General features: G+C 38.7%; 1 protein-coding gene across 1 annotated transcript in view; it reads right to left on the bottom strand.

Annotated features, from left to right (window-relative positions):
• LOC132511520 (AP-2 complex subunit beta-like) overlaps positions 1 to 17,185 on the bottom strand; it is a 33,476-nt gene that overhangs the window by 2,132 nt on the left and 14,159 nt on the right. The window contains 4 exon segments of the mRNA XM_060134737.1: positions 1,235 to 1,425; positions 13,213 to 13,281; positions 13,284 to 13,350; positions 16,500 to 16,605. Coding sequence (XP_059990720.1) covers positions 1,235 to 1,425; positions 13,213 to 13,281; positions 13,284 to 13,350; positions 16,500 to 16,605 — 433 coding nt within the window.

The raw sequence follows: 17,185 nt of genomic DNA on the forward strand, positions 1-17,185 counted from the left end.
CCTAGAACAATGCCTGGCATACAGCACAGGCTCAATAAATATTTGCTGAGTGAATGAGTAAGTGTGAGATGTCAATGACCAAGAGAAAATAAAATTGTATGTAAAGTTCTTTCCAGAAGATATTTGTACTTTCAGTGATGGAAAGAAACTATCAGGGTGAGCTTTGGTTAAATCCAGAAGGAACAATTTCCCAGACAAGTGAACAGCACTTACATTATAGTAGCTCGAGCTTTAGCCGGGCAAGGAAGGTTCCTATCTACCATAATTAAAATGAAGAGCCAGGGCTTCCCTGGTGGCGCAGTGGTTGAGAGTCCGCCTACCGATGCAGGGGACACGGGTTCGTGCCCTTGTCCGGGAAGATCCCACATGCCGCGGAGCGGCTGGGTCCGTGAGCCATGGCCGCTGAGCCTGCGTGTCCGGAGCCTGTGCTCCGCAACGGGAGAGGCCACAGCGATGAGAGGCCCACGTACCGCAAAAGAAAATAATAATAATAAATAAAATAAAATAAAATGAAGAGCCAACAATTCTTCAGAATTATTTTGCCTAGTACAGTGCCTATATACACAAAATGCTCAATAAAAACTGATGATACCTCCAATTCTGTAAACTAAAATGTATGTATGTGTATATGAAATTTAGTAGTCAGTATCTGATAGTCAAAGAAAACCTGTAACACTAAAGTGGTAGAGAGCTGAGCAGAACAATCCAGGTGTGCCTTCTAAAATCTTCTCCAAATTCAGACTGATGAGATTCCTATATCTAACGGAAGACATTATACATTTTGCTGGCTCCAACACAGTTTCTCTAGTACTAATTATAGGTATAAGGCAGCTCAATAACTAGTATCAAGCCACTTACTATGTATCTAAAAGAACGAAAATTTTGTTACTACAGTGAGAGACACTCAAAAAACCTTTGTTTGCCAAATGGCTAGGAATTGCTGTATGGGAGATGTGAGACCATGATGAGGGAGTTTTTCAGAGGGTTGTAACTATACTGTTCAAAGAAGAAATGAAAAATACACATCTCCTCTTAGGAAGAGCTATTTTTTGCATGGTTTACTCTACCACCTAAAATGTTCCTAAATACATTGAGAAAATACCACAGGATAGCAATATATATCCCATAAGCCACTGATTTTCTCAACGTAACAGACCCTTATGCTAATACAGACTTACTAGAAATTATTGAACCGGGCAAGACTCCTAGATACTATCCAGAAAAACAGACTGACCTCTGAGCCTCCCGGTCATCTTTAGGGTTGTAATTAGACAGGCAGTCCAGGATGAAAATCTGGCCCCGCTCAGTACACTCATTCAGGGCTGTCAGTAGCTTATTAATGTTCTGTGGATTCAGATCGAGTAAGTTGCTGTTTGGGTGATATTCACTGATTTCAGATAATGCTGCTACAGCATTAGCCACCACCTGGGAAAGAAGCAGATATGACCTTGATTTGTCAAGAACAGTACAACTATTTCTCTGGATCACTTCATAGATCTCAACCCATAACCGTTCCTGAACATTTTACACAGTCAGCTAGAAAGAGATACACTGCTTTCAAAATGTATAATAAACCACCAATGATGGCATATATAGCTTCCTCATGGTCAGGCAACACAGAATTAAAACAATTCACATATTAGCAGAGAGTCCCTCATGATTTACTATTAAAACAATAATAATTTTAATAGTAGTCAACACTATCAGTAGAATTAAGACACATGAACAGCTGGAAAAGAAGTGAAGGTTAGGGACTTCCCTGGTGGTCCAGTGGTTAAGACTCATGCTTCCACTGCAGGGGGACATGGGTTCGATCCCTGGTTGGAGAACTAAGATCCCACATGCCTCACAGCCAAAACAAAACAAAAAACACAAAACAGTGAAGTTTAAACATGAAACATGTACATTAGGCAATGGAAAGAAAAATCTAGGCTAAACAATTTTATAGGTGTATGGGCGTGCATGTACTGGGGGGTGGGGAGGTGATACTTCAGGTGTCAATCACACCTTAAGTCTCAGAGTAAGAAAATGTGACCCTGAAACCATAGTTCACTGTAACATGATGTTGGGAAAGCACATAATCTCCATGAAATTCAATTTCCTCATCTGAAAATGGGATAATTTAATCCACCTCACAGATTCGCTTTAGTTTGAGGATAAAATCAGATGACTTATGTATAAGTGCTTTCTACAAAGCCTTATACAAAGTTAAGGTGGCAATATTACCATAATTCATCAAGACTAAGTTGCACAGTTTTTCATATTAACATCTCTGAAGTTGGGATATATTTAATAATCAACGGCATGTCAGTTTAATAGGAGGTATTTTTCTTTCTACGTAATACAGGAAATAATAATGCATGTTAGAATCAATGAAATATGGTACCTCAAATGTATCCTTAACTCAGGCAGTATGATAAATGAAAAATTGCTACCAAATATAAGAAAGTACACTTGTTGCGTCCGGAGCCTGTGCTCTGCAATGGGAGAGGCCACAACAGTGAGAGGCCCGCGTGCAAAAAAAAAAAAAAAAAAAAAAAAAAAAATTCTGTTGAGGGCTTCCCGGGTGGCGCAGCGGTTAGGAATCCGCCTGTAAATGCAGGGAACACGGGTTCGAGCCCTGGACTGGTAGGATCCCACATGCCACGGAGCAGCTAGGCCCGTGCGCCACAACTACTGAGCCTGCGCTCTAGAGTCCTCAAGCCACAACTACTGAGCCCGTGTGTCACAACTACGGAAGCCCGTGCGCCTAGAGCCCGTGCTCCACAGCAGAAGAAGCCACCACAATGAGAAGCCCGCACTGCAACGAAGACCCAATGCAGCCCTAAATAAAATAAATAAATTTAAGAAAGTACACTTGTGTCCTGACTTAACAGACCCAGAAATCCATACTAGCTGCAAGAAAAAACAGTGGACACTTTATCAAAATTACAGATTATGTCTAATTTAACTAAGAAATCTACAACCAATGAATGTTTAAAGTAATTTTAAGATTATAAAAACACCCCAAAATAAACAAAACAGACAAAAAACTATAGCTCTGTAAAAATGAATTTAAAACAACATTTTGCAGTGAGGCTCTCAGCTGTCGCTAAATATTAGCACAGTAAGGCTATATATAAATATTCTGTAAGCATAAATGAGATGCAATAGGTAGCAGCTTCATTAATTATGTATATTGAAAAGATTCTCAAAAATGTCAACTCATTTTTAGTTCTGACTGAAGTCCCTGTTAAAAGCTTGAGAAACTAAGAGCTGTATGACTATCCTTTTGCTAGCAAGAGAAGAAACATAATGGTTACAGTTTAGCTATTGATTTTAATATCCATATCACTTGGGTACTCTGCAGATTATCCCAGTATATGATTTTACCTAGAAGATAAATTCTAGAGAATATGGCTTTTTAAATCAAATAATACATTCATGACAGTATTCATTAACTAAGATAATGATGCCACAAATGGAATCACTTTCAGTTATAACTTAGTGATCAGGACAAAAAATTCCAAGATGAAAAAAAATCAAAGGTTCACTTGGTAAGTATGATTATGGATATAATATTTTATTGTTATTAAGACAAATCGAGAAGGATTATCTAGTTCACCTATCACATGATAGCATGCATGAGGTTCTTTCCTGACTTAATTTTTCTTTGCCAACCACACCATCAAGCATGGCCTTTAGTAAAAATTAAAAGCATGAAAAGTGAAACAATAATCTCCATCATCTCAGTGCTTTACATGCAGGGAAAAGGTACTGTGTTTCCCCTGTATAATACACTTAATACACTGGATTACAGGATAAAGGATCAAAATGTCACACTGGAAGAACAAATGCCTGTTTTCCTCTCTTGCTGCCAACACATGCCCAGTCTTGGTTACCAGTTCGTCCAAAACAAATGTCCTGTCACAACTTACCATTTCTGCCAGTCAAAGTTTTTTAATGTTAAAAAAAACTAAATATGAGGTCTGTTAACAGGAAATGAACAGAATGAACAATTAGAACTCCTCTGCTACCATCACAGGTAACTGGAAATTAAACCAAGTATATAATGCAGCTAATGAAGTATATGTTCTGGTGGTAAAACAGGCAATTTTCACTTATTATCACATTAAAACAAGAAAAGAAACAGGGAAAAGTAAATCTAATTAAAAGATCCAGAGAGATCAGATTATATGATTATGTTTAGAAAAGTCTGCATGGGGAAAAAAGATCACTGCCAAATGGTCACTGAGCCAATGACTGACCAGATGAGATACACCCCCAGTAACAAAACTCTACTGCTATTCCTCTAAAATTCCTTCTATTCTACCTTTCCACTTTCATCTCCTAATCTTCACATTCATACTGCTAAGTTTTCAGAAATATACTGAGGTGGGCCCATAAAGAGCTGCTTAGAGTTCTCCTGGTCAGTAAGCCATGCTTCTCTCACTCTAATGGAAACTTAAAATGAGCATCGAATCTCAAGCAGGCAAAGACTGACTTCAAGACAGCAGCTGGGTAGCTGGGGTATACAGGACAACTCACCTGTCTCTGTGTTTCTTTGGAATTTTGTATAGAATGTAGTACATATATTATCTGTTTGTAAAAATAAACTTTAAAAATAATGGATTGAAACATGATTTACTTCCTCTTCCCAGAGAGCCTTCTCCAAACAATAATTCATTATCAAAAGAAAAAATCTGACTCTTGCAGTAACTGCCCCAGTTTACTAGTGTATTAAAACAAAGGTTATGTCTCTTTCTCTTGTACCATCACTTTGAATGTGAACTAAGACTAACATGCATAACATTTTCCCCCCTAGAAAACTGGCAGTTCTTTTAGGAAACACTGCCATGAAAAGAACAATGGCCTTTTAATTATAATCTCAGAAAAACTGGAGTTCCCAAGAAAGAAAGGGGTTTCTAAAGGAAGTTTTGCTTTAAAAATGATTTATAAATAGGGTTTTAGTGAGTTTTCTCAGCACATTGGTTGACTTACAAAGAGCTGGCATCTAGGCTACAAAGGAACATGTCCCATAGCATCAAAAGAAATTTTTTTTAATTCATCTTGCCTCCCAATTATGGTAAATTCTGTTCTTTGGAAGACTGCAATAAAACATTCCTCCTCCTCCATCCCACCCCTACCCCCTGTAGACCTAATATAATATGTATACTTTACAGATACAGATATTAAACACAAACATATACATACATACAGAAGTATGCGTGCACGTGCATGTGTGTGTAAAATCACACTCAATACTAGACAAATTTTTCTCTGCTTTAACTACAGACTTCCCTTCAATCTGACAGTTCATTGTGGACCCTTGGAGTCTGCTGAATTTTTTTTTAACGTAAGCAATTTGTGTTTTGACTTACTTTATACTATACCTAATAGAATTGGACAAAGAGATAAAAGACAATAATAGCTAAAACTTACTGAACACTTACTATGCCATTTATCTTCCCAGCAACTCTAAGGTAGTTGCTATCAAAATCTACCTAATGCAGATAAGGAAATAGGCTTTAAAAATGAATTCATAAATAGGATTAAAGAAATTCAGTGACTTGCTTAGCCAACAAAGCTGGAAAGGGAAAATGCTTGAATACAAACTCAAGGCCTGGGGCTTCCCTGGTGGCGCAGTGGTTGGGAGTCCGCCTGCCGATGCAGGGGACACGGGTTCGTGCCCCGGTCCGGGAGGATCCCACATGCCGCACAGTGGCTGGGCCAGTGAGCCATGGCCGCTGGGCCTGCACGTCCGGAGCCTGTGCTCTGCAACGGGACCGCAACGGGAGAGGCCACAACAGTGAGAGGCCTGCGTACCGCAAAAAAAAAAAAAAAAAAAAAAAAACCAAACTCAAGGCCTGTATCTGATTCTAGTGTCTGAGTATTAATCACTCTGCCACCTGCATTTATAGAAGTTCCAAGAGTTGTGAACATCAAATGGGGGAAAGGGAAAGGGAAAGAAAAATCGGAGCTGGGGAGAATAATATAACCAAAACATTATTTCCAGGCAGATTTATACAAGGAGAAAAATGTATTCTCCTACTTTATCTATTTCAGAGATAATCACAACCTAGCAGCACTTCAAAGAGGCAAGATTTACTATCCAGCTACAAAATCTGATTTATAAGCTACCCCTGTTTCATATGCAGCAATTCTGAGGACATAAATTTGACATTACTTTTTATTTTTATTTTTTGGCTGCGCCCTGCAGCTTGCGGGATCTTCTTCCCTGCAAGTGGAGTCTTAACCACTGGACCACCAGGGACGTCCCAGACCTCTTTTTTTTTTTTTTTCTTTTAAGGAGCAAGCTGGAGTGGTGGGTATGATTAAAATAAAAATGATCCTGTAAAAAAAGAACTCTAGAAGGAAATCCAGATATACGTTGGGAGTGGAGTATCACAGACAGAAGCTCCTTTAGGAGAAATCTCTCACACATTTCCCTGTTCCTTTGAATGACCTCTCTAATTTCACTCATTTTCATAGCCTCAGAACCCAAGAAAGATAGCACTTCCCAATATAGTGACTTCCTCCTATTAACTATATTTAGAAGACTTTCATTTCTAGCAATGACCTTCAAGGTCAAACACTCTGAACAAACACTTCAATTTTCCCGCTCAATTTCCTTTTGGCTGCTGCCCCTGAAGACTTGAATAAATTGAACGCAGTAGAATAACTGACCAAAACTATTATAATGGAAAATAAAGGTGATTTGCATACTTTTATCCTCTTGAAAATCAGCAACAGTTCAGAATCTCACTTTCTTCTTTATGGAGTTGCCTCAAATAACACGTTAAAGCACAGGGCATTTATTCTAAGCATGTTTCAGTCATTATCATCTCCTTAAGAACAAAATGACTGGACTTCCCTGGTGGCGCAGTGGTTAAGAATCCGCCTGCCAATGCAGGGGACACGGGTTCGATCCCTGGTCCGGGAAGACCCCACATGCCGCGGAGCAACTAAGCCCATGCGCCACAACTACTGAGCATGTGCTCTAGAGCCCTCGAGCCACAACTATTGAGCCTGTGTGCTGCAACTACTGAAGCCCACGCACCGCAACTACTGAGCCCACATGCCACAACTGCTGAAGCCCCCGTGCCTAGAGCCCATGCTCCGCAACAAGAGAAGCCACCGCGGGCTTCCCTGGTGGCGCAGTGGTTGGGAGTCTGCCTGCTAATGCAGGGGACACGGGTTCGAGCCCTGGTCTGGGAGGATCCCACATGCCGCGGGGCAACTGGGCCCGTGAACCACAACTACTGAGCCTGCACGTCTGGAGCTTGTGCTCTGCAACAGGAGAGGCCACAATGGTGAGAGGCCCGCGCACCGCGATGAAGAGTGGCCCCCACTTGCCACAGCTAGAGAAAGCCCTCGCACAGAAACAAAGACCCAACACAGCAAAAATAAATTAATAAAAAAAAAAAGAGAAGCCACCGCAATGAGAAGCCCACGCACTGCAACAAAGAGTAGCCCCCGCTCGCCGCAACTAGAGAAAGCCTGCGTGCAGCAACGAAGACCTAACGCAGCCAACATAAATATATAAATAAAAACTTTAAAATGCATTGTTTTAAAAATAAAAGAATACAATGACTATACGGTACCAGTTAATTTTACAGTCATGCTTTAAATCCAAGACACTGTCCAGACTGCCAACTAATAATATGCTGACTACATATGATATCCTGCAATGTTCCGTTTTTTTCCCCATCTTCTTTCCCAGAATGAGGAAGCTAAGTGAACACATCTACCTAGTGGAGTCAACACATACCGTTAACAGCAAGAGAGTCTGAATATCTGGTAACAAGTAAGATTTAAAAATTAGACTCAATAAAACTCATTACTTAGTTAAGGGGCTTACATAAGTAGCTTAAGATGTGCTTTGATGAAATGCGAATATTCACAAAGCTAAAACACTACAAATAAATATCTACAAATGGACAAAAGGCACTCCTAAGAAGCCAAGAGTTACTTGGCCCACCAGCCCTAAAATCACACAAAAGCATGCTGCAAAATGAACAAAACAAAAAATTTATTATTACACCATTATCTCCCTTTTGAGAGTAAGTAATCCCCTGCCAAATTAGAGTCTTGAGTAAGTAATCCCCTGCCAAATTAGAGTCTTGAGAAATGAATAAGCCGTGATCCTTCAGTACACTACTGAATTACTATGTACAACAGATCCAGTTTTCAGGAAGCTGCCTACGAAAACTGCTTTAGGCATATCCTTGAACAATTATCTTTTAAAAGTAATCCTGCAATGATGTGTTAAGTAATACTGTAAATAGATTTACTTCATTTGTAGATAAGCTGCCCTCAGAATCACCCTAAAAAATAATGTCTGGCTTTAAATAATGTATACAAAAGAATTAAATATCTTTGGAACTTCCCTGGTGACACAGTGGTTAAGAATCCGTCTGCCAATGCAGGGGACACGGGTTTGACCCCTGGTCCGGGAAGGTCCCACATGCCGCGGAACAACTAAGCCTGTGTGACACAACTACTGAGCCTACGCTCTAGAGCCTGCGTGCCATAACTACTGAAACCCGTGAGACCAGAGCCCGGGCTCTGCAACAAGAGAAGCCAATGCAATGAGAAACCCGAACACCGCAAGAAGAGTAGCCCCTGCTCACCGCAACTAGAGAAAGCCCGCACATAGCAACGAAGACACAACACGGTGAAAGATAAATAAATAAAATTATAAAAAATAATAAAAACAGTTTTATTTAAAAAAAAGAATTAAATACCTTTAAAAAATAAATTTGCCGTTGAAATATTAACCCTTCTAAAATCATTAATAACCAGCACCACGATCACTATACAATAAAGAAACCTTTGTTATTATTAAGGGTTTACTCTATACCAGGTTCACTATTAAGTGCTTTGCAAGCCCTCTTTTATTTTTCAAAACGTTCCAATGATAGAGGCACTGTTTATAATCTCCATTTTGTAGACGAGGATACTGAGATGTTTAGGGAGACCACCAAGCTAAGAATGGCAGACCAGGATACAAATCCAAGTCTGGTTGGTTTCAGAGCCTGAGTTTTAACCCTCATGTGTTAGTACTGGAGCGAAAAAAAAAAAAAGTTCACAGTTACAAAGCACTTTTCTGTTTTTGAGATACTTTCATAAAGAGTGAGTCAACTCTTTATAAAAGGAAGTGATTAAATGCAATTTGGTATGCTGGATTGAATCCTGGAATAGCAAAAGGATATTTGTGTTGAAACAGGTGAAATAAAGTCTGTACTTCAGTTTATAGTGATGTACCAATGCCAATTTCTTAGTTTTGACAAAGGTACCATGGTTATGTAAGATGTTAACATTAAGTAAAACTGTGTGAAGATAGGTATATGAGAACTTTCTGTATGGTCTTTGCAACTTTTCTCCAAATCTAAAAACCCGCCCCCAAAATGAGATTAAAAAAAAAAAACCTAAGTTAGTAATAACTGATAAAATGAAAACTGATGATTAAAATTCCTAAGGTGAGAATACATATAAAAAGATCTCCACAAAGTTTATCATAAAGGAAAACAAAAATTGTTTCCTTCCTCTGCAAGAATTTAAAAACCAAAAAGCACTGAGATGGGCACTTGCCCTTATAACAGAGCAGCCTCCAATGATTCCACTTACTCAACACTCTGATCCTGCAGAAATTACCAGCAACTCATCTTTTAGTACCAAATACAACATTACTTACTTGGGGCATCCGGACACAGACTGAGTGAACATGTTACCTCCTACATCATTCTTACCCAGTGCCTACCACATACTGACACTCTCACACATGCCTAAAATTCTACCAGCTCTGGTACTCCTTTATGGACGCTGGGCATGAAGAGCATCACGCATTTCTAATTTTGCTTCTGTATAATATTTTAATTTTATAACTCTTATTCTATTTATTGATATATGTTTAGGGATAACAGAATTCATATAATTAAAGTACTAAATTAAATGAGGTCATTAAGATGATTTAACGTTGCCCACGAGGAAAACAAACATATTCTGACAAAAATCCTTCTCAAATTTACAAAGTGATCTAGAGAGACTTCAGTTTTTCAGCATTTAGCATCTCAGACTGACAGCAAACCACCACAAACCTTCTAAAGCCTAAACAGAAATTACAGTAATCAGAAAGTACGTCACATTAGATCTGTTTCTCAATAGCTGTCATTTATTAAGCATTTACTATATGTCAGGCATTACTTCAGTTTTTAAAACAAATTAGTCCTTCATGTTGTTGTAGGGGGCTCCCTGTGCACTGCAGGATGTTTAAAGTATCCTTGAACTCTACCTACTAGATGCCAGTAGCAACCTTCCCATCAGTTGTGACAAGCAAAAGTGTTTCCTGACAATGCCAACTGTCTCCCAGGAAGCAAAATCGCCCCCAGTTGAGAACCACTGTCACATAATCTCATGTGGCTTCTACATGCTGGCTAGCACATGGTTAAAATACATACTTTTTCTGAGAAAAAAAAATGTTACTTTTCAAAAAACAGCTTTCCAAAATAAGTTCATATTAAAAGAAGCTGGCAGTTTAAATAGAACCGTTGCTAAAGGCCATACCGGGCCAAGTTCTGAGAGCATGCTGCTTGTGCAGAAAAACCCTCAACAAACGAAAATATGTTTCTGGGGTTTTTTTTGTTTTGTTTTTTTAACTAATTCAGTAGTCTGTGCTTTGGCAGACAGGACAGAGCAATGGAAGAAGGGCATTCCCAGGGGCAGTTCTCAGAGAGATGGTAGAACTCAGAAGACTTAGAAGACAAGATCAAAAGGGCTAAGGCGCTGAGCCAAAGGATTTAGGAGACCTGAACTCACAAACAAAAAGCAAAGTACATGTGGTGGGGCTGTCAAGAGAGTCTCTGGAGTGGCAGATTCTGGTGTAAACATTAACTGAAGTTGGAATACCTCAAAATGCCTCTAAGAGAGAAAAGGAGAACTGCAGTAAGGAGGGAAAATCCTAATGCATGGGCAAAAGCTAGAGAATTATCACTATCACCCAAAAGTGTATCTTTCTTGCAAATATCAATTTAGTGAGACAGAATTTTCAAAACTCTGATTATTTGTGAAGAAATCATAGGAGCTATTTTCCTCTCGTGCCAAAGTGCTTCCTCATTCTGAATACGTTTACTTTCAAAATAATGGACTAATAAATCTGTGTCTGGAAATAAGTTTAGCTTTAATTCCCTCAGAAAGATTTTACCATATGAACCTGTATAGCTATCAAAGGGGTCAGAACCCTTTAAATTAATATTGTAGCAATAATGTTAACCTTTGCCTAATGTCTACTTCATAACCATGGCAGCAGCAGCCATCACTTCATGAACTCTCATAAGCCAGGCACTTTCACAGATGCTTTTTATGCAAGAGCTCAATTAATACTCCTAACGACTCTCTATGTTGGTACATCTCACTCTACAGAAGAGGAAACAGACTCAGGGAGGTTAACCTAGGACTTAACAGTGAGAATTTTTTTACTTCAAACTATCTTTTCTCTTTCAAATAGTATTTCACGGAGAGTCAGTTTTAACTAAAGTTAACATATATACACTACTATATATAAGAGAGATAACCAACAAGGACCTACTGTATAGCACAGAGAACTATACTCAATATTTTATAATAGCCTATAAGGAAAAAGACTTTAAAAAAATTTTTAATAAAAAATAAAAACATTGGGCTTCCCTGGTGGCGCAGTGGTTGAGAGTCCGCCTGCCGATGCAGGGGACACGGGTTCGTGCCCCGGTCCGGGAAGATCCCACATGCCGCGGAGCGGCTGGGCCCGTGAGCCATGGCCGCTGAGCCTGCGCGTCCGGAGCCTGTGCTCTGCAACGGGAGAGGCCACAGCGATGAGAGGCCCGCGTACCGCAAAAAAAACAACAACAAAAAATCAGGAATTGGAAAGATATGTCCCACTCCACAAATATTAAGCAGGGAGAAAAGAGGGCTGGATATCTGGGGCCTACAGCCAAGAAAGCAAAGGAGAATCTAGAAGCTGGTTTGTGCCCAACGTAAGTTCTTTGCGCGAAGCAGCAGAGAGGGCCCTCTGAAATCCTGATTAACATACATTCTCCTTTCCTAGCAAGTGCCTCCAAACACAGTACAAGTAGAACACTTACCAAGAAGGAACACCCCTTAAATTGCCCTATATTAAAAAATTTCTTTAAACATTATAAACCTATACACATGCTAACTTCCGAAAAATGTAAACTAAATTCTTTCCAATGATATCATCCATCTATGAATCACCACACAGAAAGAATGTAATGTTACGATGATCCTGTACATTGTAGCTAAACACAGAAAAAGAACAAAAATTCCATGAGAAGGAAGAAAGCATGTTTATTTTCCAAAACAATTTAATAGAAGCTAATTTTAGAAATGCTGTCTGATTTTTGCTTTTAATGTAGACTAAATTCCAGGCAGAGGAAACGTAAGTAAACAAAACAAAAAACAAAAATCCTAATAAGAACAACCTTATTACTGTGTTCATCAAATCTAATGATAGGAGAATTCTGACTGGATATCCAATAATATTAAGGACTTTCTTTAATGATCAGCTGATTAAATGAGTTTTTCATTCTTAAGATGTTTGGGATTTGCTTTAAAATCATCCAGTAGGAGAGGAGGTGGGGGTCAGGAAAGCATGTATGGAGAGTTAAATTAAACAAAACTAGCCATAGGTTGGTAACTACTGAAACTACAAGGTAGATATTTAGGAATTTATTATACTATTCCTCAACCTGAGTATGTTTGAAAATTTCCACAATAACAAAAAAGTTAATCAACTATTGTAAGACCTATTCAATAAAACAAAATTAAAAGGTAGCTCCTGTAGTTTCCACAACATCTGAACCATAAGCATAATTTCTACAAAGATAAAATAGGTAAAACCCCAGGTTACTGACACTACAATGATATGCCCAACCTTTGTCAGCCTTGGAAGATAAAACAGTGAGGTTTCACCTGGCTTTCTTCTCCCACCTGGCAAGGATGCACCAAGCCCAGCTGACAGAAGGCTCACCATATGGTCTGAACTGGAAGACAAACTCTGGCATACAGAATGCTTAAATCATGAATATTCCTACTCAATGGCCAATACTTCTCTAGAGGCCCTCTTTTGGAATAGAGGTTGCTTATTTGCAATGCAGACACTAACCATATCAAGAGACACATCTGAAAAGGTTTTCTGAGGTAGAAGAGACTGTTCTTGAGTCCCTGGGGAAAAGTTACCTTCACAAAGCTGTTGACAGCCATGATGGCCATGTCTGGCTGACTCTTGGCATAGTTCATCAAGTAGAGAGATACACAAGCTTCTTTAGTTCCAGGTTATCAGTCTGCATACAATTCACTACATCTGGAAAGAGACAGCTGAGAAAAGAGGAAGGAAAAGCGAACAGATGTTGGTGCCAGGCTGTTGGACAGAACACAAAGAAACAGCCTTAATTTAAAAAGTGATTCGATGTGAGCACAAATGTCCACTAGTGATAATACTTACCACAGAAATGAATTACTAAAGAATTTATAATAATGGTCCCAAGATGTCTAAAAATAGATTTTTAAAAAACTTTTTACTATGAAAAGTTTCAGATTAGAGACAGCAGTTTAATGAACCCATGTATCCATCACCCAGCTGCAAACAAATATTGATACATACCTGATCTTGTTTCATACACAACCTCAATCCACTTGCCTTCTCCCAGTCCCTACCCCATCTAGTTGCTCTAAACAATTTCTAAACAAATCCTTCACAAACATTCCATATATAATATTTTAGTGTGTATCTTTACAAACTTTTTAAAAAAATCACTATGTCACACAAAAAAATTAACCATAATTTTTCATATCAATTCTTTGCAGTTCAAAGCACTACAGTTGTTATGCTTTTTAATGCACATATTCTTCCATCCCTGACCAGTGGGAACTTATTTGATTAGTTTCCTTATTAAAACAGTTCTCAGATAATTAGGACCTTTGTTCAAAATTTTAACCATTTTCAGAACATGAAACAGTTCTAAACGTGTGTGCCATGTACACATTTAGATTCTATTGTATATATACACCCATGAAGGAAGTGACCAGTAACAGGTATTGGGACTCAGACCCTAGATTAGAATCCTGGCTACATTACCACTAGCTGTATGACTTTGGGATTATTCTTTAGCCTCTCCAAGTATACACTGCTTGATCTCTAACATGGAATAACTTCTGATTCAGAATAACCTCTAGTTCAGAAGACACGAGGACTATAAAAAACATTGTAAGTAAAAGCATCTGTCCCTGTGCCTGACACAGAATGCACTTAAATTTAAACTTCCCTTTTCTTAATGACATTAGGAAGGTCATCATCAGCCTTAGGACCTTCTCAGATGTTTGAGTTACTACACCTCACATCCACCACTAGATGCTGCAATTTACTTGGCATTCTTGCACTCATCCATTTCTTATCAGCAGCATTTGACCCAACTAATAAAAGGAAAATCAATGCATTTCATATTAACATAAATATTTTAAAGTAAAAATCTACCTATTTTACTTATTTTCTTAAATTAAGATGACATTGTTTTAATTTTTGCCAATCTCTTTAATGTCTACTGTAAACAAAAACAGCTGGATTCTCACACATGCTCCTGCATTCAACCTGTTGTAGAATGTTGTTTAGCTGAAGTATAAGAAGAAAATCCATTTGCATACACGTATATAAATTGGAAAATGGAAGAGTATTTTAATAGCTTTTTCATATAACTGGATGTTCTCCTTTGATACATTAAAGCTAGACAAATGGTTGTTTTTCTTTTTGTTTTTAGTCCACAAATGGTAGTTTCTTAAAAGTTAGGTACAATATGGAATCTGAAACCATATCAATAAACTTTCTGTACTTGGTTGCATTAAAATCCATTCATTTATCACTTATTTTGAATGGATATTTTACCCATGCATAATTTTGTGATGTATGCACTGGTCATTTGGAAAATATTGGTTCAATGAGTTATGCAGATCTTCTCTATGGTGGCATATTTCATTATACAGCAGCAAATAATCACAGTCATTAATTTCACCACCAATCTCATCAGAAAAATCTCTAAGTATTGGGAAGCTATCAAGCTCACGATGGGAGATACAAGTTTTCCAACACTCTAATTTTTACTTTAATGTCGAAATTTATCTACTGTCAAATTTTTTCCCTTGAAGTGACAGGTTCACTTTGCTCATTTTTTATAAAATGTCTCCCAAATACTGAAGTCTGATTAACTATAGTTCTGTCTGTCAATCTTTCTTTCACAAAGAAATGGTGTTCCCAAGTCAAACAATTGTGCAAGGGCTTTTTTTCAAGTCAACTGTCACACTTTGCTATGCAGTAGAAGTACCTTATGCCTAATTCCTATTTCATCACACAGAATATTAAAAAGACCTGAACTCAAGGTTCAAGGTTTACTGAAATAAATTTTTAGTGCTTCATGCAGGACAGTCCTAAGTGAAACTGCCCTTTTTCCTGCAAGCACATGATGGTGAAGAATACAATGACTACTTTTACAGTTTGGCACCACTGCCTTAATTCACACTAAGGAACCAGCATGCAAATGTCAACACAGTGAAAAGGGTAAATAACACCTAAGTATTATTACAAGAATAGCTTTGACTTCATGGATTTCATGGAAAGGATCTCGGGAATCCTCAGGGGCCTGCAGACAATCCTTATTTATTTCCAAATGGCCTTCCTAAATTACAGGAAAAAAGGGAGGAAAAACAAAAAAGACCCTTTGGATTTTGTTACCACTGATTTTCATCTTGAATTCGGCAATTAAAGGCAGAGTTGTAAAGTTGAGGGCACTGGCTTGAGCCAATTAAAGTACACATGGGTTTCTGCTTCTCAGTGTATTTTTATCATCTTCTAAAACTACCTCAGCAACAGATTTGTAACTGTGTCACCTCTCAGGAGGTTTTATGCTAGATCTGTACGCAAGTGAAATCAAACTCGTTTCACTCAAAAAAAAAAAAAAAAAAAACTAAGTCACAGAGTTAATATAAAAGCAACTACACTTCCTGATGTTCCCAGTGGGACAAACTCATTCTTATACGTTCTGACTGTAATAGCTTTAAATAAAAAGCAGTAGGGCTTCCCTGGTGGTGCAGTGGTTGAGAATCTGCCTGCCAAGGCAGGGGACACGGGTTCGAGCCCTGGTCTGGGAAGATCCCACATGTCGCGGAGCAACTGGGCCCATGCGTCACAACTACTCAACTACTGAGCCTGCGCGTCTGGAGCCTGTGCTCCGCAACAAGAGAGGCTGCGAGAGTGAGAGGCCCGCGCACCGCAGTGAAGAGTGGCCCCCGCTTGCCACAACTAGAGAAAGCCCTCGCACAGAAACGAAGACCCAACAAAGCCATAAATAAATAAATAGATTTAAATCATGTGGGCTTCTAAGAAGACCTCTGCTTAAAAAAAAAAAAAAAAAAAAAAAGGCAGTAAAAGCCATAGAGTAAGAGTCTAAAATGAGCAAAGCAGAAGAGATTACCCTTACCTCACATCTTTCCCCACAGTCATAGCAGCAATCACTTTCTTCACAGCCTCCTTCTTCTTTTCTTTCTTTTCACTGTTGAGTTCAACCTTTAATTCAAAGACTTCTCCTAAAAGACAACAAACGGGTGAGGTCCCAGGATCAGAGAACTAGAGCAGAACACTGTACTATACAGCAAGTAACACAACAGATGACCAGTGGCAGGGCTGCAACTGAAATAAGATTATTTAAAAATTATAGGATAGGTACAGTTCAAATCCCTAGAATATTAACCAACCCATTGATAAGGATGCTATTTTGGGGTTATCGCCAGAGAGGAAGGTGTAAGCCAGATCTCAGGAAGCACAGAAGTGGGAAAAAGGAAAGATATCTCATGATATCTTACTACGATGGGGAGAGAACGGCATCTGAGGGATGATCTCCTGTCAGAATTTCAAAGTCTTGGGAAAAAAATAAATGCAGGCAGGAAACAGGTTCACAAATCAATGTTTTCAAACCAGAAGAGACTTCTCATTCACCTACTCTCAACTCCACAAACAACTAGGCTCAAAGGTCACTAAGTGAGCAAGTGACAGAGCTGGCCTTAGAACTGTTTCTCCCGACTCTTTAATCCAGTGTTTCTCAACATTGGCTACACACTATTACCCGGGAAGTATCTAGAAATGCCAATGCTCAGGCTCCACTCTGGA

The sequence above is a fragment of the Lagenorhynchus albirostris genome, chromosome 20 (genome assembly GCF_949774975.1).
Source record: "Lagenorhynchus albirostris chromosome 20, mLagAlb1.1, whole genome shotgun sequence".
Lineage (NCBI taxonomy): Eukaryota > Metazoa > Chordata > Mammalia > Artiodactyla > Delphinidae > Lagenorhynchus > Lagenorhynchus albirostris.